This window comes from Rhinichthys klamathensis, unplaced genomic scaffold, assembly GCF_029890125.1.
Source record: "Rhinichthys klamathensis goyatoka isolate OS25496 unplaced genomic scaffold, OSU_Roscu_1.1 h1tg000309l_1, whole genome shotgun sequence".
NCBI classification, from domain to species: domain Eukaryota; kingdom Metazoa; phylum Chordata; class Actinopteri; order Cypriniformes; family Leuciscidae; genus Rhinichthys; species Rhinichthys klamathensis.
The window spans coordinates 1038203-1060218 of record NW_026606827.1 but is presented as its reverse complement, the minus strand read 5'-3'; the positions used below and the strand labels follow the sequence as shown (position 1 = coordinate 1060218).

At 36.8% G+C, this 22016-nt stretch overlaps 1 protein-coding gene across 1 annotated transcript in view; it reads left to right on the top strand.

Moving 5' to 3' along the window:
* The first annotated feature begins 5274 nt into the window (after nucleotides 1-5274).
* The window catches only part of col6a4a (collagen, type VI, alpha 4a), a 29921-nt gene continuing 13179 nt past the window's right edge, over nucleotides 5275-22016 (top strand). Inside the window, exons 1-12 of the mRNA XM_056270904.1 lie at nucleotides 5275-5327; nucleotides 10533-10630; nucleotides 11096-11686; nucleotides 12907-13461; nucleotides 14618-15235; nucleotides 15834-16397; nucleotides 17997-18554; nucleotides 19140-19715; nucleotides 19814-20392; nucleotides 20873-21222; nucleotides 21450-21528; nucleotides 21696-21841. Coding sequence (XP_056126879.1) covers nucleotides 10555-10630; nucleotides 11096-11686; nucleotides 12907-13461; nucleotides 14618-15235; nucleotides 15834-16397; nucleotides 17997-18554; nucleotides 19140-19715; nucleotides 19814-20392; nucleotides 20873-21222; nucleotides 21450-21528; nucleotides 21696-21841 — 4692 coding nt within the window. The 5' untranslated portion in view covers nucleotides 5275-5327; nucleotides 10533-10554. The remainder of the gene's footprint in view (nucleotides 5328-10532; nucleotides 10631-11095; nucleotides 11687-12906; nucleotides 13462-14617; nucleotides 15236-15833; nucleotides 16398-17996; nucleotides 18555-19139; nucleotides 19716-19813; nucleotides 20393-20872; nucleotides 21223-21449; nucleotides 21529-21695; nucleotides 21842-22016) is intronic.

The window sequence follows — 22016 nt, the reverse complement described above, 5'->3', positions numbered from 1 at the left end:
AGTAGGGAACGAGACGCTGCATCACTTTGCCATGCTTCCTACATCCCTGTGATCGACTTGCTTCGGCCTTATCGAAGCTAGCGCCGGTCATACCGGATGTCCTTTTATGCTTTCCTGGTCATGACGTCACCCGCCAGTGATGCTCATTCTCGCCATTGGACTAGTTGACAGATGTGCTTCAGAGGCAATCATGCAGGGGCGTTCCCAAAGCGTCATCGACGCAGTGTCTCGTTCCCTACTCAGGGAACTAGGGTTGCAGTCGTAACCTGAGACGTTCTCCAATAAGACACATTTAGAGTATTAAGTCATTCAGTTGGCTTGAAGATAATCTATAAATTATGGGCTAAAGCCAAAAGGACAAACAAGAAATTCAATGTACTGAGACACATTTTGGACTTTGTCTGGGTTAAGGACTTTGCAATTTGATAAGGGAGTTCAAGAGTAAATTTCCAGGAACTGCTCAGCAAGAATTGGCAGAGAAAGAAAGCAGACCATTAATAACAATGAACAACAAAACTATAATAGCAGAGAAAATATATATATTAAAAAAATATTACTGTAAGATAAATTAGCATTGTGCACTGCATTATTTTTCATAATATTTCATTATTATGACATCTTATTAATTCTGGCCCTTTACCGCCTTGCCTCATGCCAGACAGAGAAAATCTTCTCTGGAAGACACAAGTCATTTAATTTGAGTGATGTGTTTATAAGCTGTATGGCAGGGAGCTGGCGAAGCATGATATTAATCACACTTGTCCAGTAAATCATTATTTTTAAAGTGACATTTACTGCTAAATCAGAAACATACTTCTAGGATCTTGTTCCTTCCACCTCTGTGTGAGAGCTACAATTCCCATTTTATGAAACTAGAGGAAATCCGCTGTCAGACATTTGGGTCTATTTTAAAACTGCTACAGCCAAGTATTCAATTCAATTCAATTCAATTCAAATTTATTTGTATAGCGCTTTTCACAATACATATTGTTTCAAAGCAGCTTTACAGAAAGTGCATTTCAGAAATGTACATAGAAAAAATACAGTTAGTAAATCATGTATTAATTTAGGGCATAACATATCGCCGCCGTTGAGTTGTCGTCTCTTCACAGGTGTCGAGTCGTCTATTCACAGGCGTTTAGTCATCTCATCGCAGGTGTTGGGGCATCTGAAGTCTCCGTGAGAGGCTGGATACAAACTGAAGCTGACGAACGCTATTTACCTCGGGACGCTAACAGCAGAGAAGCAGATGGGAAATAATTAGCATAGCTGCTGTTCATAATATTAATGCATTCGATCTGATTCAACAGTAGTGTAAAAGGTAAGCATTATGTGAATGCTTGGCTAAAGAGATGCGTCTTTAATCTAGTTTTAAACTGGGACAGCGAGTCTGAGCCTCGAACAATATCAGAAAGGCTATTCTAGGAGCTAAATGTGAGAATGCCCTCCCTCCTTTAGTGGACTTAGATATAGGAAAGCCTCGAATTTAGTGACCGTAAAGAACGCGATGGATTGTAGGGCGATAGAAGGTCCATTAAATACACAGGAGCTAAACCATTTAGGGCTTTATAGGTCAGTAGTAACACTTTGTAATTGATACGTAACTTAAAAGGTAACCCGTGTAGAGATGATAAAATTGGTGTTATATGATCATATTTTCTTGATCTAGTAAGTATAGCAGCTGCATTTTGCACTAAGTGTAGCTTGTTTATTGAGGATGCAGGACAACCAGCTAATAAAGCATTGCAGTAATCTAGTCTCGAGCGCATGAATGCATGAACTAACTTTTCTGCATCAGAAACAGATAGCATGATGTTACGTAGCTTAGCAATGTTTCTAAGGTGGAAAAGGGCTGTTCTCGTTACATATGATTTTCGAAAGACAAGTTGCGGTCTAGTATAACACCCAGGTCTTTTACTGTAGTGGATAAAGTAACAGGACATCCTTCTAAATTAAAGTTGTATTGTAAGAGGTTTTGTGGGTAGTAGACACGTCACCCAGCATTTTATATCTTTAAGACACTCTGTCAATTTAGATAAGTTAGTGTTTTCATCTGGTCATGATGAAATATATAATTGAGTGTCACTGTCATCAGCATAACAGTGGAAATTAATTCCATGTTTTCTTATAATATTACCAAGTGGCAGCATATATATTGAGAATAGCAGAGGGCCTAACACCGATCCTTGCGGCACTCCATAGTCTACTGACGTTATCTTTGATTTTTCCCCATTTAAACAGACAAAATGGTAACGGTCGGATAAGTACGATCTAAACCAGCTTAATGCCTGTCCCTGAACACCAGTGTAGTTTTGTAGTCGATCCAAGAGTATTTTATGATCTATAGTGTTGAACGCAGCACTAAGATCGAGTAGAACTAGTATTGAGATACAGCCTTGGTCGGAAGGTAAAAGTAAATCATTTGTAATTTTAACTAGCACAGTTTCTGTGCTATGATGCGGTCTGAATCCTGACATGTAATAAATTATTTAAAATCTTCTACGACAATGGTTAAGATCTGGCATAAAGGAAACCAGAGCTGTACCTCATTTTCACTTATTTACAAACCATTTTTGGTTTAATTTGTTTAATCATTGTTATTTATTTCCAAGTATGTTCAGTGTTTGTACACTCATGTATTTTGTGTATTTTTTCAGTTAATATTTTGTTTGTACTGTCCCTATACAAATAAACTATTAATAATAATAACTGCATCAAATGTCTCACAGTCACTGTGTAAACTACATACAATATACATCTATTTTAAGATTGCTTGTGAAAAAAACTGTCCACTATAGATTCTTAGTTTGTCCAGATGGTTTTTCCATGCCACAAAAGCAACAAAATAAAACTGTTGTGAAGTTATCTTCTAGTCATTGATTAGCAAATTCTGTCTTGATAATCTATTTGTGTTCAGGGGCAGGGTGTATGTACATTTTAGGGTTAGTGATGTCACTAGCCCGGGAGGAAGCTTGTGTCCTACCAGCCGTATAGTCCTTAAAAAGCAATTTCTTTAAAAGAAAATATCTCCCTTTGCTTTGAACTTTCAGCGTTGTAACTTTGCAGATGTTGTTTATGCTCAAACAGCAACATTACACACTAAAGTTAGAAAAGTGAAATCATAATCAACCACCCCTTTAAAATGTTGAGAAACGAGTCAGTTTCATGAATCAGTGAGCCCTTATTGCTTATTTTTCCTGATATGTAATTAAGGAGGAGCAAGAGTGTTGCTTTCAAATGATTAGAAATGCATGCAAATATACAATTTAAAGTGGATTCAGTGTATATTTTGTTTTCAGTGCTTTGAGCCAATAACCTGGTTAGTCCCATGAATTACAGGAACTCCTGACAAAATGTGATTTCGACATGTTCCATTTTGAAGCCATGGAAGCAGGGATCATATTTTTTGTCTGATTTCCAGATCCCTTGCTAGTTTCAATGAATTTCTGAGGAACTTAAAGAGTTCCTTAGAATTTCTCTTCATCTTTGAGAAACATCTGCTTTAACCCTCTGACAATAATGTATTCTTACAAGACACATCCCAGGTTGAACAATCTTTTTTTGTTTCTGGAACAGCATAGATTACAGACACTATATAATTTGGGTTATATAACTGAAACAACAAAAAAAAAACAGGAAATGGCATGCATGCACTTTCAAAGATAAATGTAAATGTTAAATATTCTTGTTTTAAGAAACAAAAATAGGGTTAAGATGCAATACACCTTTTAAAGCTTCACCTTCAAGTTATATGATTGCACTTTTCATATTGGCTTTGTAATAATACGACTATAGACTACCACAAACAATATATTCCTAATCCCATATATGCATTATAGCTAAACCAAATCTGATCAACCTGCTTGCCTGGTCAATTCTGCATAATCTCCCCATTCTGTTTAGCTTTGTGTGACAGATCTATTGGGATATTTTGCATAACATAAATCTTGACGCTGGCAAGTCATGTCGATGGTACATAAATACAAATCAGCAGATGTAATAATAAGCTGTATTTTTTTATTGTCTTCAAAACTTGCTTCCATATTAAGAGCTGAGGCTGATCACATTCTGTACTTTCATTATGACAGAAGAAAAATCCAAGAATATGCCAGAGGCAACATGAGCAAATTTTCTATAAACAGGAACCCTGCTAGTTTTAAAGAATTTCTGAAGAACTTATACAATTGTATTGAACATAAAGCATGTGAGAAATCACTCCTTGTTCTTGCTATAATGTTTAATCCAAAAAAAGTTAAATCGGCTGTCTGAAACAGCATGCTGGTATGGTATGTTAACTATGTAGATGTCTGTTCTTAAAGAGCTCATGTTCTGAGTTAAGACAGGTATGCAATTTCTTTCTTTTTTTCCCCTTTTTTTTGCGTTTTGGGTTTTTAGCTTATTTATTACTTCAACTGCTCATGCCGTCAAATTCAGGTGTGCCCAAAATTGATGGCTATAAAAATGTATCTATCTGTAAAAATGTACAATTAGCCTAAGTTTTCTTTTTTCAGGGGGATACAAGAACCTTTTTTTTTTTTTTTTTTTTTTTAAATCCAGTCACACATGTGTTTGACTCTACATTGCTCCAAGATAACTTCCAGGGCTGGGTTTGGGAGTTGATTAAAGGCAGCACAGCTTGAGGTGAAGGCAGGCCATGTGTGGCTGTCTGGGATTATTCCCAAGATATATGGCTTAAGTTGGGGAGTGTGAGAGGCGAAGACTGCATGTCCTCATGTAACTAAAATGTGGTCCCTATAGTGAAAAGACCATTCATTATTGTGCCACCACATATTATATTTATTCCTTATACATCTGTGTGATTTATATTGTGGTAGCATGTTACATGCAAGACAAGATTTCAAGATGCCACAGGATCATTATAACAATGATCGTAAGTATTCTTAATAGATTGCTGTTATAAGTTTTTCATTGCAAACTCAAATGCAGACAAAGCAATGGCACAGTGGTAAAACTTTTCTAATACAAAGCTAACTCCAATTCTGATGTCATGGGGTCTAAAATGAATGTTGATGGGTTAATTTAATATAATACTATATCATTAAATAATAGTGTTTACTATAAAGTACAATTCCAAATGTATTTTAATATTGATTTTCGTTTATTGTTTGGTTTCTGTATAGTTTGAAAATATTATTACACTTGAAATATGTTTTAGAACTTCAACTCAGTGTAGAAATTAACTAATGCATGAAAAAAATGAAGATATGGCGGGGGGAAGGCGGTTCACTGAGGAGTGGTCGCACTCGCATATCAATGCACTGTGCTCGTGCAGTGGGATTGTCGTCTCGTGCTCCGACAGATGCACAGTGAGTACACGCGCTTCATTCTTGTATGCTGAGGCATTAAGCTACATTATTGTGTTGTTGAAAAACAGTTTTTAATAAGAGTTGCGGGGTTGTGTGGTGTGTGGAAAAGGCTAAGAGATATGACAGTTTAAGGAAACTCGTTGGAAACGTGTTAGGTTATATCAGTGTAAAGCTCTCTCTGTAGGCATTTGTTTTTATTTAAAATTATGTTTAAAAATGTGTCAATGTTTCTTTTTCGGGAGTTAGGGTTACATACTCGTATGTAACCCTAACTCGTATTATAATTTTAAAATTATAATCTTTTCAGCAGTTAGGCTAAATACTTATTTGTAAAGGTTATGACCCATAACCAGTTTTATAAACCTTGTCCGTTTTTTGAGGGGTCCTAAAATCTGATTTATGACGTGAAAGGCAGCAGACAAGGAAAAATATAGTCGAAAAAGATGGTAAAAATGGTAAAAGTATACTATACTATAATGTAATGAAACATTTGCGTTCAATTATAGGAGGTCTACGGAACTAATTGGTTCAAATCAAATGTTGTGATGAATTCGGGAAAATACTACTGGAAATGGTTTAGCTCTGTTGAATGTGGTTAATAAAATTGAAATCTGAAATCTCTCTCTCTCTCTCTCTCTCTCTCTCTCTCTCTCTCTCTCTCTCTCTCTCTCTCTCTCTCTCTCTCTCTCTCTCTCTCTCTCTCTCTCTCTCTCTCTCTCACACACACACACACACACACACACATATATTATAAGATATTGTAAATCCTCAATGTCCTCATCTTTTTATCCATTTAATATAATGTATTTGCTTGTTCAGGAATGCTCTAAGTAAGATATTCCATTAGGAATTTCCTTCAGTTTTGAAAGCTTGCATAGCAGTGCCGCCAATCAGATAGGGGCCTGGTCTGATTTGGAAATGAGGGGGGAAATGAAATGTTGTTGCAACAGTTCCTGAGGCAAACGACTCAAGCGCCTCGCATATGAAATATATTCTTCATTCTTCATTGCTTGTTATTCTGAGTGGTGACTAGAATTATCCTAATGAGTAACTAAGGTGTTCAGAGGGCAAGGTGTCTGTTAGTTAGTTACTTACTTAATTAGTTAGTTAATTTGCTTTATGTAGGCCAAAAAATTGCTCTGGTTTAAGGATTTTAGATCCCAACATAATTGCACATCTGCAGATTTAGTTAGAGATGATCATATCCATATGCTCTATTCTGTCATCATGCTTGATAAAAAAAAACACAGCACCATGGATTGTTTATATGTAACATATGTGGCTGTGATACATGTACATGGGTCATTAGTAATTTGAAGAGAGCATCAAAGCCGTATGTTTACCATATAAGATGTGTTGTGTGCATTGCCGTCTGTCAGCAATTGAACGTTTGCCTTTGGGGAATACAATCCTGGTCCATATCCAGATTGCACATTACCAAGGTAACTGGTTGGATCAGAGTCAGATCTAGTGCATGGAGTTGGCAAGTTTGGTTTGACATACATTTTGCTTGGTATTCACATGTACCTTCATCCATATTGTTTATATTAACTGTAGCGTATTGGCACAATATTCCTGTCTCTCCCTTACTTGTGTGCCAATGTTTATTTTCCTTGTTCCAGTGGTGGCATGCATAGTGTTTTTTGATGCCTGATCTAGTGGCATCTCCAAAATAAATGTAGGACTTAAAATCAATCAATAAAAAAATACATAATACAATATAACATCATGATGAGGGACTTTCTATAAACAGTCCTTTACAACAAAAAAAAAAAATATATATAATATATAATCTAAAAGAGCCGTCTATGCTTTCAGTTGCTCAGATTAGTGAAATGCTGTAATGGGAAGGATCCAGTATTTTATCCATTTGATATGTTGTCCTTATAATATTTGTGTCAAACATGTCATGACTTCTGAGATCATACGGCAGGAAACAAGCTTGAAATAAATGTGCACTCAAAGATTTGCCTCAGTGAAGTGACCTGCATGGCCTTTGACTTTGGTTTTCTCAATTTGTCAACTCTCTCTTCACAGTTTAATTACTTCCATGTGCACATTTGATCCCCCTTTCCTGTTAAACATACGGGCCTCACAGGTTTTTCACTCAATGTATGTGTTCTTGCTTAAGGGTTTAAAACTCCATGGAAAGTTTGGATAATATTTCTTTTTCTTTTTATCAAAACTGTTGACTTGGCATAAAACACCCATAACAAATAACATTTTCTTTTGATCACTGTGCCGTATTTCGTCCTGAACTAGGGTGTGGTTTAGTGTGATTACCACAGTTTGCAGTGAATTCGAGCAACTCTAGACAAAATGATAAAAGAAGAATTTGGAATCTAAACATGCTTGCTGCAGACCTTATTTTGCAGGTTTTATTACAATAAAAGTAAAATAAGTACGTTTATATCTAAGTTAAGTTACTAAAATAATTAAGATAATTTTTTTTGCTTTGTGATAAAAAAATGATTTTTTCTTTTATTTAAAAAAACCCCAACGAAATCTTTTGAAAGTGTTCTTAATTTTCCTCTTCTTTATACTTGGTGCTAAGTTTTCCCAAGAACAGCAGACCACATAAAAGCAACTGCACCATCCGGCTCAACTGTGCAGCTCATAAATGAATGAAACAGGCAGCGGCGTGATGCTGAAGGTTTACTGGAAGAAGTTGTTTGGCAGGCAAACAAACAACCAAACAACTAAATAAAATACATATACCCCCAGTGTTTTTTTTTCTAAGACACATTTATAAAAGCTATACTTAAATGTCCAATTAAACTAAAGCATAATCCTGGCTTAATCTAAGCCCTCTGTGAAACCAAACCAGGCCCTTAATACATAAAATATTAATCTTTCTTAATCTTAATGCTCCATTTGCCTTGTCTACTCCTGGTATAGGAAGTAATAACGCTGGGAAACACAAGATATAAAAACTTGTCAAGGGCTGTATTTGGAAATACTGGAGGAAATTCGTAATGAAAGAGTTTTGTTAGAAATAATTTATTAATAGCAAGTTGCTCTGTTAGAGTGACTGGAACTGCTATGGGGACCATGTGTCTCTCATGTGTGATTTTATTAAATAGAAGTATGAGTACTTTATTTAGTATGAGAGAAAAGGAGCAGAATACAGATCAGACGTGATTTCCTTTGAGTTCCTGCTTTGGGACGGCAGGCACATTTGTGGTTTTGTCTGCGTAGGACATATTTTGTACCCCTCACACAAACATGAATAGAGATGCACATGTGCAGATGTGTCCATTGTCTTACAGATAGGAAAGCAAAATGTAACTGATTCTGAATTTGATTAATGAAAAAGAACAATACAATTTATTGAGCATTATCTCCCTCCCCCTCTCTCTCTCTCTCTCTCTCTCTCTCTCTCTTTCTCTCTCCCTTCCTGACCAGCCCAATATAGAAATGTTTCATCATGTGATGGAAATATGTGCTATTTGACTAATGGCAGATGAGGGCAGTGTTTGAAACCTGTTGGGAAACAATCAGTTTGTTTGGTGCCACCACTGCTGCCATATGGAGAGTGTGGCATAAAGGTTAGAAATGATGTAAACATTTATTACTTTTGGTTTTCATTTTTGATGAAGAGAATAAAACAAAATCTTAGCAATTGAAATTATTACATGGGCTGGGAAGTCTGACATGTGGTTGTTGGGTCTTTAAGGTTTGAGGTTGTGTTCTTCATGCCATGAAATGATTGGTATTCCTTTCTTCTTACCACATGAAAGAGTTTGGGTCTTGGGCTATGAGAGCTTGATGGTCTAGACAGGCCCTTACTTGACCTTAATTTTCACAGCGGGTTCTTGTGTGAAACATCCTCTATGCTGTCAGTCCAACACAAACATTTCTTAACAGGAAAAAATAAACACATTTGTTTACCTTGTGGATCATTTATATTTTGACGTTGTTATGTTTTCAGTTCATTTGGGTCAAACTGACAGACATTTAATTTCAGCTCAATTGTTATGCTTTTCTTAATTGTGACATTTTTATCTGAAAATCTCCATTTGTGCGATTTATTTAATCATAAGAATTTGTGATTAGTGGATCAATTTTTGTTTGTTTTTGTTTGTTGGTGATCTGGGAACTTATATCACATAGAATTTATTAATTGATTTCTTTAATAATTCCATAAATAAAATGACATTTTAAAGATATCTATTATTATTAATAATCTATAATTGAATATCATTCTTTATTAATACTCACTGTTGCTATTCTAAAGTATGTATTTTAAGGATTAGTTTTATCTTTCTGCTGTATTTCTCCGACTGATTCTGTGGTTTTTCAATTTGATTCACATTTGTAAAAATCTGTAGCCTGGATGCCAGCCCGAACCCCGCCCACAACATTTTTTGGTCGGGAAGTTCGGTCTGGACTCGATCCATTGAGGAGTAATTATGATCGGTTCAGAAATCGTCGGGCCAATCAAATTGCCAGGGCGGACTTTATACGATGATGGACAGATGATCTGCAGTTACGTAATCATCACGTTATCAAAGAGCGCTTGGGTTGAACTGGTTTCCCTCAAAGTTGACTGCAGCTGGAGATTCTGAGATGTAACGTTATAGATTCCGCTATCACGTCTGTTGTAAAAGAAATCGACAGCGCATTATTTTTAAAAGACGAACAGAGAACTGCAATCAAGGCATTTGTCGATCGGAAAGATGTGTTTGCCGTCCTTCCAACGGCCGGGATTCGGCAAAAGTTTAATTTATCAGCTGGCTCCGATGGTCGCTAAGAAGATGGGACGCGATGAAAACCCTGTGGTCGTTGTGGTTTCTCCTTTGGTCGCACTCATGGAGGACCAAGTAAAAGAAGCAACACTCATTATTTTACTACTTCTTCCAGCGTGCGTGCAGTTGAGTTCTGTTGACAACTATGCGTAGCTCAGCATACGTCACTTACTGCGTTGCTCTGATTGGTTGTAGGTCTATCCAATTGAGTGCAGACTGAGGGTTTTTTCCTGGTTCGATTAAGACACGCCTCATAATCAAAGCCTTGGAGCAGTATCAGACTCACATTCTGACTAGAATATGAGTATGACGAAGTCAGGCTAAAAAATCTGATGATTGCTGGTCTAATTGGACTTCTTCAGGGGTCTTCTTGCACAAGGTAGGGGTCATCGGGTATTACTGAATTTACTGGCTTTATCATGCTTAATTTTTTTTTTTCTTTTTTTTTTCTGTTAAGGTTTTCTGGACGTGCTTAAACAATGGGGAAGACACTGACGTTTCTTTCTGTTTTACTCATTACATCATGTTTCCTACATAGCACTACACAGCAAACAGGTAAACAATTTCCACAAAAATACATGCTATGATTTACAGAACAATATGAGGCAAACTATGTTTTTTTTTATAATGAAATATATAACAAATAGGCTTGTTTGTGGCTATTATTATTATTACAAAACAATTACAAAATAAATTCTATTTCGAATAAATGCTGTTCTTTTGAACTTTCTATTCATCAAAAAATCCTAATAAAATTGACCATGGTTTCCAACAATGTTAAGCGACACAACTGTTTTCAACATTGATAATATAAATATATATAATATTTAAATGGTAATAATATTTCAGAATATTACTGTATTTACTGCATTTTTGATCAAATAAATGCAGTCTTGCTGAGCATAAACTACTTTCAAAAGCATTAAAATCTTCCTGACCCCCAGAATTACATTTTTGTCATTTATGACCATTATATATGTCTAGATTGTCATGTGTTGTCTATTGTACTCTCATTGATAGGATGCCTGGATGAAAAACCGGCGTATGACATTGTATTCCTCGTGGATAGTTCTAGCAGCATCGGTACTCGAGACTTCCGGGAGGTTAAGACGTTCATGCACACTTTTGTGGATGCTTTGGATATTGACACTAAAAATGTACAAGTTGGCCTTACTCAATTCAGCACCGATCCCCACAAAGAGTTTCTGCTGGGGGACTATGCAAACAAAGCAGAGCTGATTAAGAAAATAGATGACCTTCCATACCGAACAGGAGGCACGTATATGGGAAAAGCCATGAATTTCCTTAAGGACAGTTATTTCACGAGTGCAGGTGGAAGCCGTATCAATGAAAAAGTGCCTCAGATTGTTGTGGTGATCACAGATGGAGACTCAGCCGATGATATAAAGGGACCTGCTGGAGATCTGAGACAGAAGGGAATTATTATCTTTGCTATTGCTGTTGGTCCCACCAATATGACTGAATTGAAGGCAATCGCCAACAGCCCACCTGAGCGTTTTGTGGTTAATATCGACAATTACCAAGCACTGCAAGGACTGACGACCACCATGAAAGAGACAGTCTGTATCTTGATGAGGGATCAGGGGGAAGGTAAGTTAAGTTTTGAAGCTCTGTTCATAAAAGTCAACAAGCCTGTTTACACCTGATATCTAAATCTGTCTCTGGTGATCCAATCACAAGTGGTCATGTGAGATCCTTGTATCAATTATATAATATTATAGTATTTATTAATATTTTGAATTTAAGTAATTTTGTTTATTATTATAATTTTTTTAATTTTTTAAATATTCCTTTAGCATTAATTATTTTTTTTATTTTGGTTTTAGTTTAAGTAACTTCAGTATTTCAAACTTAAAGGGGACCTATTATGCCTCTTTTTACAAGATGTAATGTAAGTCTTAGGTGTCCCAAGAAGGTGAATGTGAAGTTTCAGCTCAAAATACCACACTGATAATTTATTATACAATACCCTAAATGCCCCTTTTTGGGTGGAAGCAAAAATTGTGTGTATCTTGCAAATGAGCTGCTGTAAACTGCTCTTTAAACTTACTCATTTCAGTTAGTTGCCAAGGCAATTTTTAAAAAAGTTTTTCATCTAATGTTTATATATGTATATATTATTTTTTTTGCAGTTACCAAAAACAAATAGATTTTAATAGATTTAATTTTTAGTTAACAATAATAACACCGACTACAACACCGTAGTAACGTGATGGAGTTAAATGTGTCTGCTGTGAGTGACCACATGTGACAGATTTGCAGGGAGAGGGTCTCTGATATTACTACAAACATAATTTATGTCTAACTGATATCACCACTTCACTATGTGTTACTGTATGTTGAAAAAAGTAAAAAAATAAATAATAAAAATAAGAATTAAAATTTACCTCAAGCATGCCGAAGAACCTTAATTAAGTTTTTATTTAAAAGCTTTTTTTAGTCTGAGCTGTGGCGTAGTGGGCTGTAAATATGCTCAGTACATAAAAAGCCCAAAAAATAAACTTATATTTAAAAAAATATAGATGATTGATAGGTGAGTGGGCTTTCCATGTTCCATGCACTAGACAGACGTGTTTGACTTTTGTGCTCACGTCCCATGTCTGCAGCATCTTGTGCGTGACACAGAGTTCTTAAATGTGTCTCGTGTTTTTAAAAGCATTCTGTGTGAATGGCCCCTTATTGACTTTTATCTTATCCTTCCTTGAGGAAATGATCATTGCTGATGATGGTTGATTTGTATTAATATTCATGTATTTATATGTGCAAATACATGAAATAATTGTCAATTCATCATTGTGTGTCTGTTTCAGCTCTTGCCCCAAAGTTTGCTGATGTATTTGTCCTGGTGGATAGCTCGGCCCAGGCGGAGACACAGCAGATAAGAGAACTTCTCAACCAACTGGCTGTGCAGCTCAATGTGGGCGATGCATCTCATAAGATCGCTCTGGCTCAGTTTGGCGAGAACGTTGTCAAAGAGTTTCTGTTCAATGACTACCAAGCCAGGAAAAAAGCCATAGAGTACATAAATCGGTTCGAGCCCAGGCCCAACGGAGAGCGAAAATTAGGAAAAGCCATAGATTATGTTCGCACTCACTTTCTTAACACGGCGTCCGGCAGCAGAATTGCTAAAGTCAACAAGCAGTATCTGCTGGTGCTGAGAACAGGGAACTCATTCGACTCCACTGTGAGGGCCATACAAACAATGAAGAATGAGGATGTGACCGTTATTGACATCAGATTGGAAGCAAATTTACGCTACCTGTCACCTAATATACCTCATTTCCAGATTGACCAGAATATTTTTGATGTTGCTTCAGACATCACAAAAAGGATTCAGGAAAAAGAAACTTTCAATGTTACAGGAGGTTAGTTTGCCTTTATATTAACTATTCAATTATGTATTATAGGTTCAGGTGCATTAAGTCTGGCATAAGAAATAGTGACACATAAGAATAGTTTTTATTTATTTATTGAAAGACAGATAGGCCTATATCAGTGACATAGAAGCTGTTTTAGTCTACATAAAGTGGGTCCTCTCATGGTGGCCACCATGTTAAGATCATGACAAGCCATGGTTTGCAGTTCAACCAGATAATAAACACACATCAAACTTCTGTATTTTCCAGAAAACGTTAAAGGGATAGTTCACCCAAAAAATGAAAACTCTGTCAACATTTACTCACCCTCTTGTTCCAAACCTGTATGAATTTCTTTCTTCTGCTGAACACAAAAGATATTTTGAAAAATGTGGGTAACCAAACAGTTTATGGGCCCCATTGACCCATTGAAAAAAATTATAATATGGAAGTCAGGCTCATCAACCGTTTGGTTACCGACATTCTTCAAAATATATTATTTTGTGTTTAGCAGAGGACAGAAACTCGTACAGGTTTGGAACAACTTGAGGGTGAGTAAATGAAAACAGTACTGTATGTGACAAGATTATGTCCGAATTCACAGTATTCATAAAAGAGTTGGCAAAAAGTACCTAGATGACTTACTACTTCCAGCGAGATTCTGAAATATGCATATGATGGCCACTTTACTATCCCATGAGGCCACGGAAGAGTATTTTTGAATGGCAGTGAAACGATGTAACTGACGCTGGTAGGTCACATGATTATTAAGTTGCATGTAGTACGTCCAGACTTTATTCATACTACACACATTCTTGCTACGTAGAACATACTTTTTTTAGCGGCCGTGAAGTAATTATTTATTCAAAATAAGTACCTACTCAAGAGAGTATGCGATTTTGGACGCAGCCAGTGAAAAGTAATTGAAATCCAATAGTAGCTTATTTACTTAAAACTAAAAACCTTTTTACCGAAAACAGTGCAGTGTACACATAATACACAGCATTATTAAGAATACTATGGTATTCTGAACATAGCCTTAAAAATTGTATTGTAAATTGTAAAAAAGTGCACCTCTGAATTTTCTTCATTACTGTTAAATTTTACCACAATATTTTTCCACCATTTAACATTATATTAATGCATTTTTATTGTCTTTGAACAGACTGCAGATCAGCCCAAGTGGCGGATATTGTGTTTATTGTGGATGAATCGGGTAGTATCACCAGAAGCAACTTTGAACTGATGAAACGCTTCCTCCACCGCACAATTAGCGGTCTAGAAGTGAACCCTGACAGTGTGAGGGTGGGATTGATACTTTACAATGACAGACCCAGTGCTGAATTCTACTTGGACACATTTGTAGACAAGGATGATATTCTGAACTATATTAAAATCATACCACACAGAGGTGGAGGAACCGCAACTGGTGCTGCCCTGAAGTTTGCCAAGGACAATCTGTTTACTAAGACCAGGGGCAGCAGGAAAGCTCTTGGTATAAAGCAGATTGCTGTTGTCGTCACTGATGGCGAGTCACAAGATGATGTCAGCGCCACAGCTGCTGAGCTGAGGCGCTCAGGAGTCACTGTTTATGCCCTTGGGGTGAAGAATGCTAGTAGGGACGAGCTCACAAAAATTGCATCCTACCCTGAAAGGCAGTTTGTGTTCAATGTGGAAAGTTTTCAGATGCTTAGATCACTGGAGAAAAGCCTCAGAAAGAGCCTTTGTAAGGTTGTGGTCAATCGAGGTTTTGACAAGAACAATATATTCCTCCTAAAACAAGGTAAACATATTTTTTTATAAAAATGTCCTAACTTGATCTTCCAATGAAGCGCCAGACTTCTCTCTGGTGATGTATGCCAGACTTCTTTATATTTTGTGTATTTTAAGACCGTTGTATGGAATGATTAGGGTAGACTCTTGAAAAGGATACCGATAACATTTTTCATAATTTAGTACTTTTTCAACTTATTTTATAATTTGAAATTTGAAATTTATTTGAAGGATAGCCCCTTGAGATGTACCATCTCGTTTTCGAGGGGATCCTAGGAACAAACATAAATACAGACAACGGGTTACATTGTATAACACATAATACTTCACATTCATACCAACATTTAGCTTTCCATAACTATCTCCTCACATACAAGCCCTCTAAGTACATTGATACATTAAGTATACATTTATCACACATAACATAACATGCAGGTTCAGTACCATAGAAAATAACGAAGTTCACATGATAATTATTTTTAATATTACAATAATTTACCGAACTTGTGCTGAATGTTATGCTTTAGTTCAAAAAGAAATTTTGTATGTTGCAACAGCCTTTGTTTCCCCCTACTCATAATTCCATGTAATTTAATCCTCACTTTTAGGATGTGTGAACACAGAGGAAGCAGACATTTATTTCTTGTTGGACAACTCTGGCAGCACTCGTGCCGACTTTGAAGATGTGAAGAAATTGATCCTAGACTCTCTGCAATTATTCAACATCGGACCAAATCAAGTTCGCGTGGGAGTTGTTAAAGTCGACCGTGAATTCAGCCTGACTCTGCAATTCAGCCTGAGAGAGCACAAAAACAGAGCCTCTTTAGAAGCAGCTGTTAAGAACATCATTCGACCCAATGGAGGCACAGAGACAGGCAAAGCACTAACTTTTGTGGCCGATCTCTTTAATCAGGCTAGAGAGTCCCGTCCGGCTAAGGTGCAGGAGATTCTCATTGTCATAACTGATAAGGAATCCCAAGATGACGTGAGTGAACCAGCGGCAGAGCTGAGGACTCAAGGTGTTTCAGTTTATGCCATTGGAGTTAAGGATGCCAACCAGGATGAGCTCTTGAAGATGACGACTGATGAAACTAAGAAGTTCTATGTGACCAACTATGATGCCCTGAATGCTCTCAAGGGCGAAATTGTCACAGATATTTGCTCACAAGAGGGTAAGACTAAACAGTCATAGATATACTGCAAAAAACACATTTTATTATCTATTTTTGACTGGTTTAAAACAAGCTACATTTTGACAAACATATTAAAAGATGAATTAAAGATACACTACCTTTCAAAAGTTTGAGGTCTTTTTAAAAATAAATAAATTATTTTATTCAACAAGGATGCATTAAATTGATTAAAAGTGACAGTAAAGATATTTGCAAATGTTACAACTCAACCCGAGCTGCTGAGTCCGTAGCCATTTTCAAGAGGCGGCTGAAGAAGACGCATATTTTTCCGCAACACTTGATCCATTTATACTAACACTTTCTTTTCTCTTCTCTACGGAGCCCCCCTAGTCCCACTTTGTCAAAAAAATTTATTATAACTATCTCGTGGCCTCAAGATACTATCTCGTGGCCTCAAGATAGTATCTCGTGGCCTCAAGATACTATCTTGAGGCCACGAGATACTATCTTGAGGCCACGAGATAGTATCTTGAGGCCACGAGATAGTATCTTGAGGCCACGAGATACTATCTTGAGGCCACGAGATAGTATCTTGAGGCCACGAGATAGTATCTTGAGGCCACGAGATAGTATCTTGAGGCCACGAGTTACTTATCTTGAGGCCACGAGATAGTATCTTGAGGCCACGAGTTACTATCTTGAGGCCACGAGATACTATCTTGAGGCCACGAGTTACTTATCTTGAGGCCACGAGTTACTATCTTGAGGCCACGAGATACTATCTTGAGGCCACGAGTTACTTATCTTGAGGCCACGAGATAGTTATAATAACATTTTTTGACAAAGTGGGACTAGGGGGGCTCCGTACTTCTCTTCTATTCGATTCTATATCTTTAAAAAAAAAATACATATACTGCATTAGACTAAACTGGGAAGGGTCATATCACTTACATATTGTTGTCCTATTGTTAGTTTAACTGCTTCTATTGTTCTCCTCATTTGTAAGTCGCTTTGGATAAAAGCGTCTGCTAAATGATTAAATGTAAATGTACAAAAGATTTCTATTTCAAATAATGCTGTTCTTTTGAACATAAGAATTCAGGGGGAAAAAATTCACAGTTTCCACAAAAATATTAAGCCGCACAAATGTTTTCAGTATAAATAATAATAAGAAATGTTCCTTGATTACCAAATCAGCATATTAGAATGATTTCGGAAGTACCATGTGACAGTGACACTAAATACTAAAATAAGAGTAATGATGCTGAAAATTCAGCTTTTAATTTGCCATCACTGGGATAAATTACATTTTAAAATATATTAAAATAAAATTGGTTTTAAATTAGAAAATGTATTTTAAATTGCAATTATATTTCAGAATAATACTATTTTCGCAGTATTTTTGATCAAATAAATGCAGCCTTGCAAGAGATTCCAATTATTGCAAAAACATTTTAAAATCCTACCGACCCCAATATTTTGAATAGTAGCGTATATTCTTTGACAACCAGTCTTATCTCACACAATTTCTATTTCATTTTTAATTCTAAGTATGTTATACATATATTTACTAGAAAGCAAGATGAAAAAACTGGTGAAGTAAATAATTTTTTCTTTTTTCTTTTCTACTTTCTTTAGCCTGCAAGAACAGGGTGGCAGATATCATGTTTTTGATTGATGGTTCTTCTAGCATTTACGGCCCAGATTTTACATCAATGAAGACTTTTATTACCAAAGTTGTAAATGGTACTGTCATCGGAGAAGATAATGTGCACATTGGTGTGGTCCAGTTTAGCAATAAACCACAGGACCAATTTGCCCTAAATAGGTTCTATAACAAAGATGAAGTAGAAGAAGCGATTAACAGCATTACACAGTTAACCGGGGACACATACACAGGAGATGCACTATCGTTTATTTCAAAGTATTTTGATGCACCCAACGGTGGTCGGCCTGATGTCCCACAGTTCCTCATAGTTATCACAGATGGGGAAGCTCATGATGCTGTCGCCTTACCTGCCAAGGCCATCAGAGACAAGGGTGTCACCATCTTCTCAATAGGTGTGGGCAGCATAAACGCCACACAGTTGTGGGAAATCAGTGGAACTCGAGATAAAGTGTACGTGGAGAGGGATTTCGATGCACTTCAGTCCATTGAGAAAAACCTCCAATTCAAGCTCTGCAGCCCTGACACAGGTGAATCATAAAATGTTACTGTATGGCACATTTACCGCACATCCCTGTTGAAAAGAGTTTTGTATGCTGTTTATTCAGGGTTTGGTCAAATTTTGAATTGCTCTCTTTCATTACATGAGTTGGAATGTGCATTCCACAGGAAGTTGAATTAGAATTAGAATTTGAATTGGATTGAGATAAAGTTGTAAATTGCAGATTTATAATTCCAAGAAATGCAACAGGTAATATCATTTTGAGAAATTAATAAATTGAAAGTTCATTAAACGTACATGTTTGAATATAAATTAACTTTTAAACTTTCAGACAAGACTTTGCCAATCTAATATTCAAAGTTTATCTTGATGAACCTTCCTTTAGTTGAAAATTATATATTTATTATAATTATATGAATTCTACTTCCTTAAATTCACATTTGAATTGCAGTTCTTCACCGCATTAGTTACCCGTTTTCACTCAAATTTAACCATGTTGGTTGACTAAAACTTTTTGCTGTTGAGCAACAAAGCTATGGCCAGCATCAAGCAAGCACTAGAATAAACCAACTTGGACCAGATTACATGATTTTTTTTCTTCTCATTTTTCCAGTAGGTTGTCAGAGCGCACAGTTGGCAGATGTGATCTTCTTGGTGCAGTGCACCAGAAAGATTCGTTTTCAAGATTTTGAAAACATTAAAAACTTTTTAATTTCTGTGGTGAACAGCACACAGATAGGGGACAGTCTAGTTCGCATTGGCGTGATTGTCTACTCCGACACTACGAATCAATTCTCTTTAAACCAGCACACAAGTAAACGTCAGTTACTGGAGGCTATAACATCCTTTCAGTCCCCACCTGGAAACGGCTACACTGCAAAAGCTCTTGGATACTCGCTCGCTTACTTCAATGAAGCAAATGGTGGGCGCCAGAAACGAGGCGTCCCTCAGATGCTATTCGTGATCACGGACGGTGATGCTAGAGACCGGGAAGACCTACGTGCACGGGCTGATGAGTTTACAGCCAAACATATAAATGTGTATGGAATTGGAGTGGCCAGAGCTCAAGATAGTGAGCTGGAGATGATTACCAAGAACAAAAACAAAATCTTCCATGTTAATAATTACCTGGCCCTTCAAGATCTGCAGAAGAACATCTCAGGTGTCATCTGCAAAGCAACCAAACCAGGTGAAAGCTTTTTTCTTCACGTGAATGACTTAGTTAGATCTCAGATTTATCAACATGATCAGTTTTGGCTCATCTCATTTGATTGTTCTGTCTTACAGAATGCCAGAGCGTGGTCGCTGACCTGGTGTTTCTGATTGATGGATCTGAAAGCATCAATGAGGAGTCATGGAAAACTATGATTGATTTCTTGCTAAATGCTGTGGACAAGCTCCGTATTACTCCAGAACTTTTCAGAATCGGTGTAGCCCAGTTCAGCAACTTATATCAGAAAGAGTTCTACTTGAATGAGTATAAAGATGCAGATGGGGTGAAATCAGCAATTCGAAAAATCACGCAAATTAAAGAAGGGACACACATTGGAAAAGCTCTGCGTAACGTTGTGGAATTCTTCGAGGAAAGCAAAGGGAGTCGCAGACAGAACAACGTACCACAGAATCTCGTACTCATCACTGATGGCGTTTCATCAGACAGAGTGAACGAAGCAGCAGATGATCTCCGACGCCTGCAAATTAATGTTTTTGTGATTGGAATTGGGGATGTCTCAATGCAACAGCTTAGCTATATTGCCGGGTCACCGGATAGGTTATTCAAAGTGCAGAACTTCAACTACCTTAATCTGACAATAGCAACATTTGTTGATAGCCTTTGCATTCCTGAACCTCTACTCCAACAACCAAGTGAGTAGAGGTGCCAATGTTTCTATGTGTGATATTAAATTGATAATCTGGAATATTCCTTCAAGAGAAACATCAAACTAGAATGCACAGTATATTGGTACCATATTGGTTACTCAGAGATACAGTAACCAATTTTAGTACATTGAAAATAACCTGGAGTATACCTTGAAGAGAAATACCAAACTAGGAATGCACAGTATATTTGTCCCATACTGGTGCAGGTTATAGGTTATGCATGTTTGTGTCTTCAGTTTTTACATTTAGATTACCTTTGCTATTATCTTTGCTATTTACTTGTAGCATTTAGAATGATTGATTAAAGTTTTTTAGGTTTTATTTATGATTTAAGTAGACAAAACAGGATATAACTTTATTATCAGCCTTATAAGCCATGGCATGACAATTATTATTGGTTTATGAATTTTTGATTAGCATTCAACTTATCCTTATCACACATGAACTCTATTTCTCTTTGTTTAGGTTGTACTGTTGACATTGGCATCGGATTTGATAACTCCCGCACCAGTTCAAGTTCTCGCTCAATCTTTAGTGACCAGAAAAAGCTGCAGGCCTACCTGCCTGAGATCATCCGTTACATTTCAGTTGTGCACAACTTGTGCTGTATCACCCAACCAACTCTCAATAACAACGTAGGCTTCCGATTGGTTGATGCTGATGGAAAGAAGCTGGATGATTTTTCTTTCGACGAGTACAGTGAAGGTGTGGTACAAAAAGTGAAGACACTGCAGACTTCCCAATCTCTCAAATTTAACACCAAGCTTCTACACTCTTTTGAGGAGAAGTTTAAAGCTTCCAATTCTTATGTAAAGGTGAGAACAGCAGTAACCAAACCAACCATATCTAATTGAACAGGCTGTAATTACATAAGGATATATCTGTAATTAAAAAGTGTTATGCCTTTGATTGACATTATGATAGATAGATAGACAGACAGACAGACAGACAGACAGACCACTATAAACCAGCTTGAACCAATCAATCAAAAAGTTGGTATTTTCTTCAAGGAAGAAAGATTTTCTTTGATTTCTCTTCTTAGGTGCTGATCATCTTTACAGATGGGTTGGATGAGCCAGTTGAGGATCTTCTGCCTGCCGTCAGGAACCTCAAGACAAGTGGTACTGTGACTAAACAACCTTCAATTTCTTTAGGAACTTTGTACTTTGTTCAATAGCTTTTCAACAAATACAACTTCATACTGTACTGTCTGTTAAACTTTTCCAGATGAGCCTGGTTCAAATCAAAGGCTAATTATGTTTAAAAATTCCCTTTGTTACATACACAGGTGTAAAAGCTCTGCTGACTGTGGCCCTGGATGGATTTAAAAACACTTTTGACCTGCAGAGACTGGAGTTTGGTCGAGGGATGCGCTACAAGCAGCTTCTCTCTATTGGCATGCAGAATGTGGCCAGTGTCATGCAGAAGGAGATTGTAAGTCAATTTAAATGGCATTAAACCAAATCATTGACAAAAGGATGACACTTTGAGTGAATCAAGTAACGTCAAGTAGATATTATACCATATTTGTACTGCTATGAGACATTTTGGGGCCTTATTTGTTACATGAAAAAACAGTATTGAAGTACATTTGCTGCCTTATGGTTTG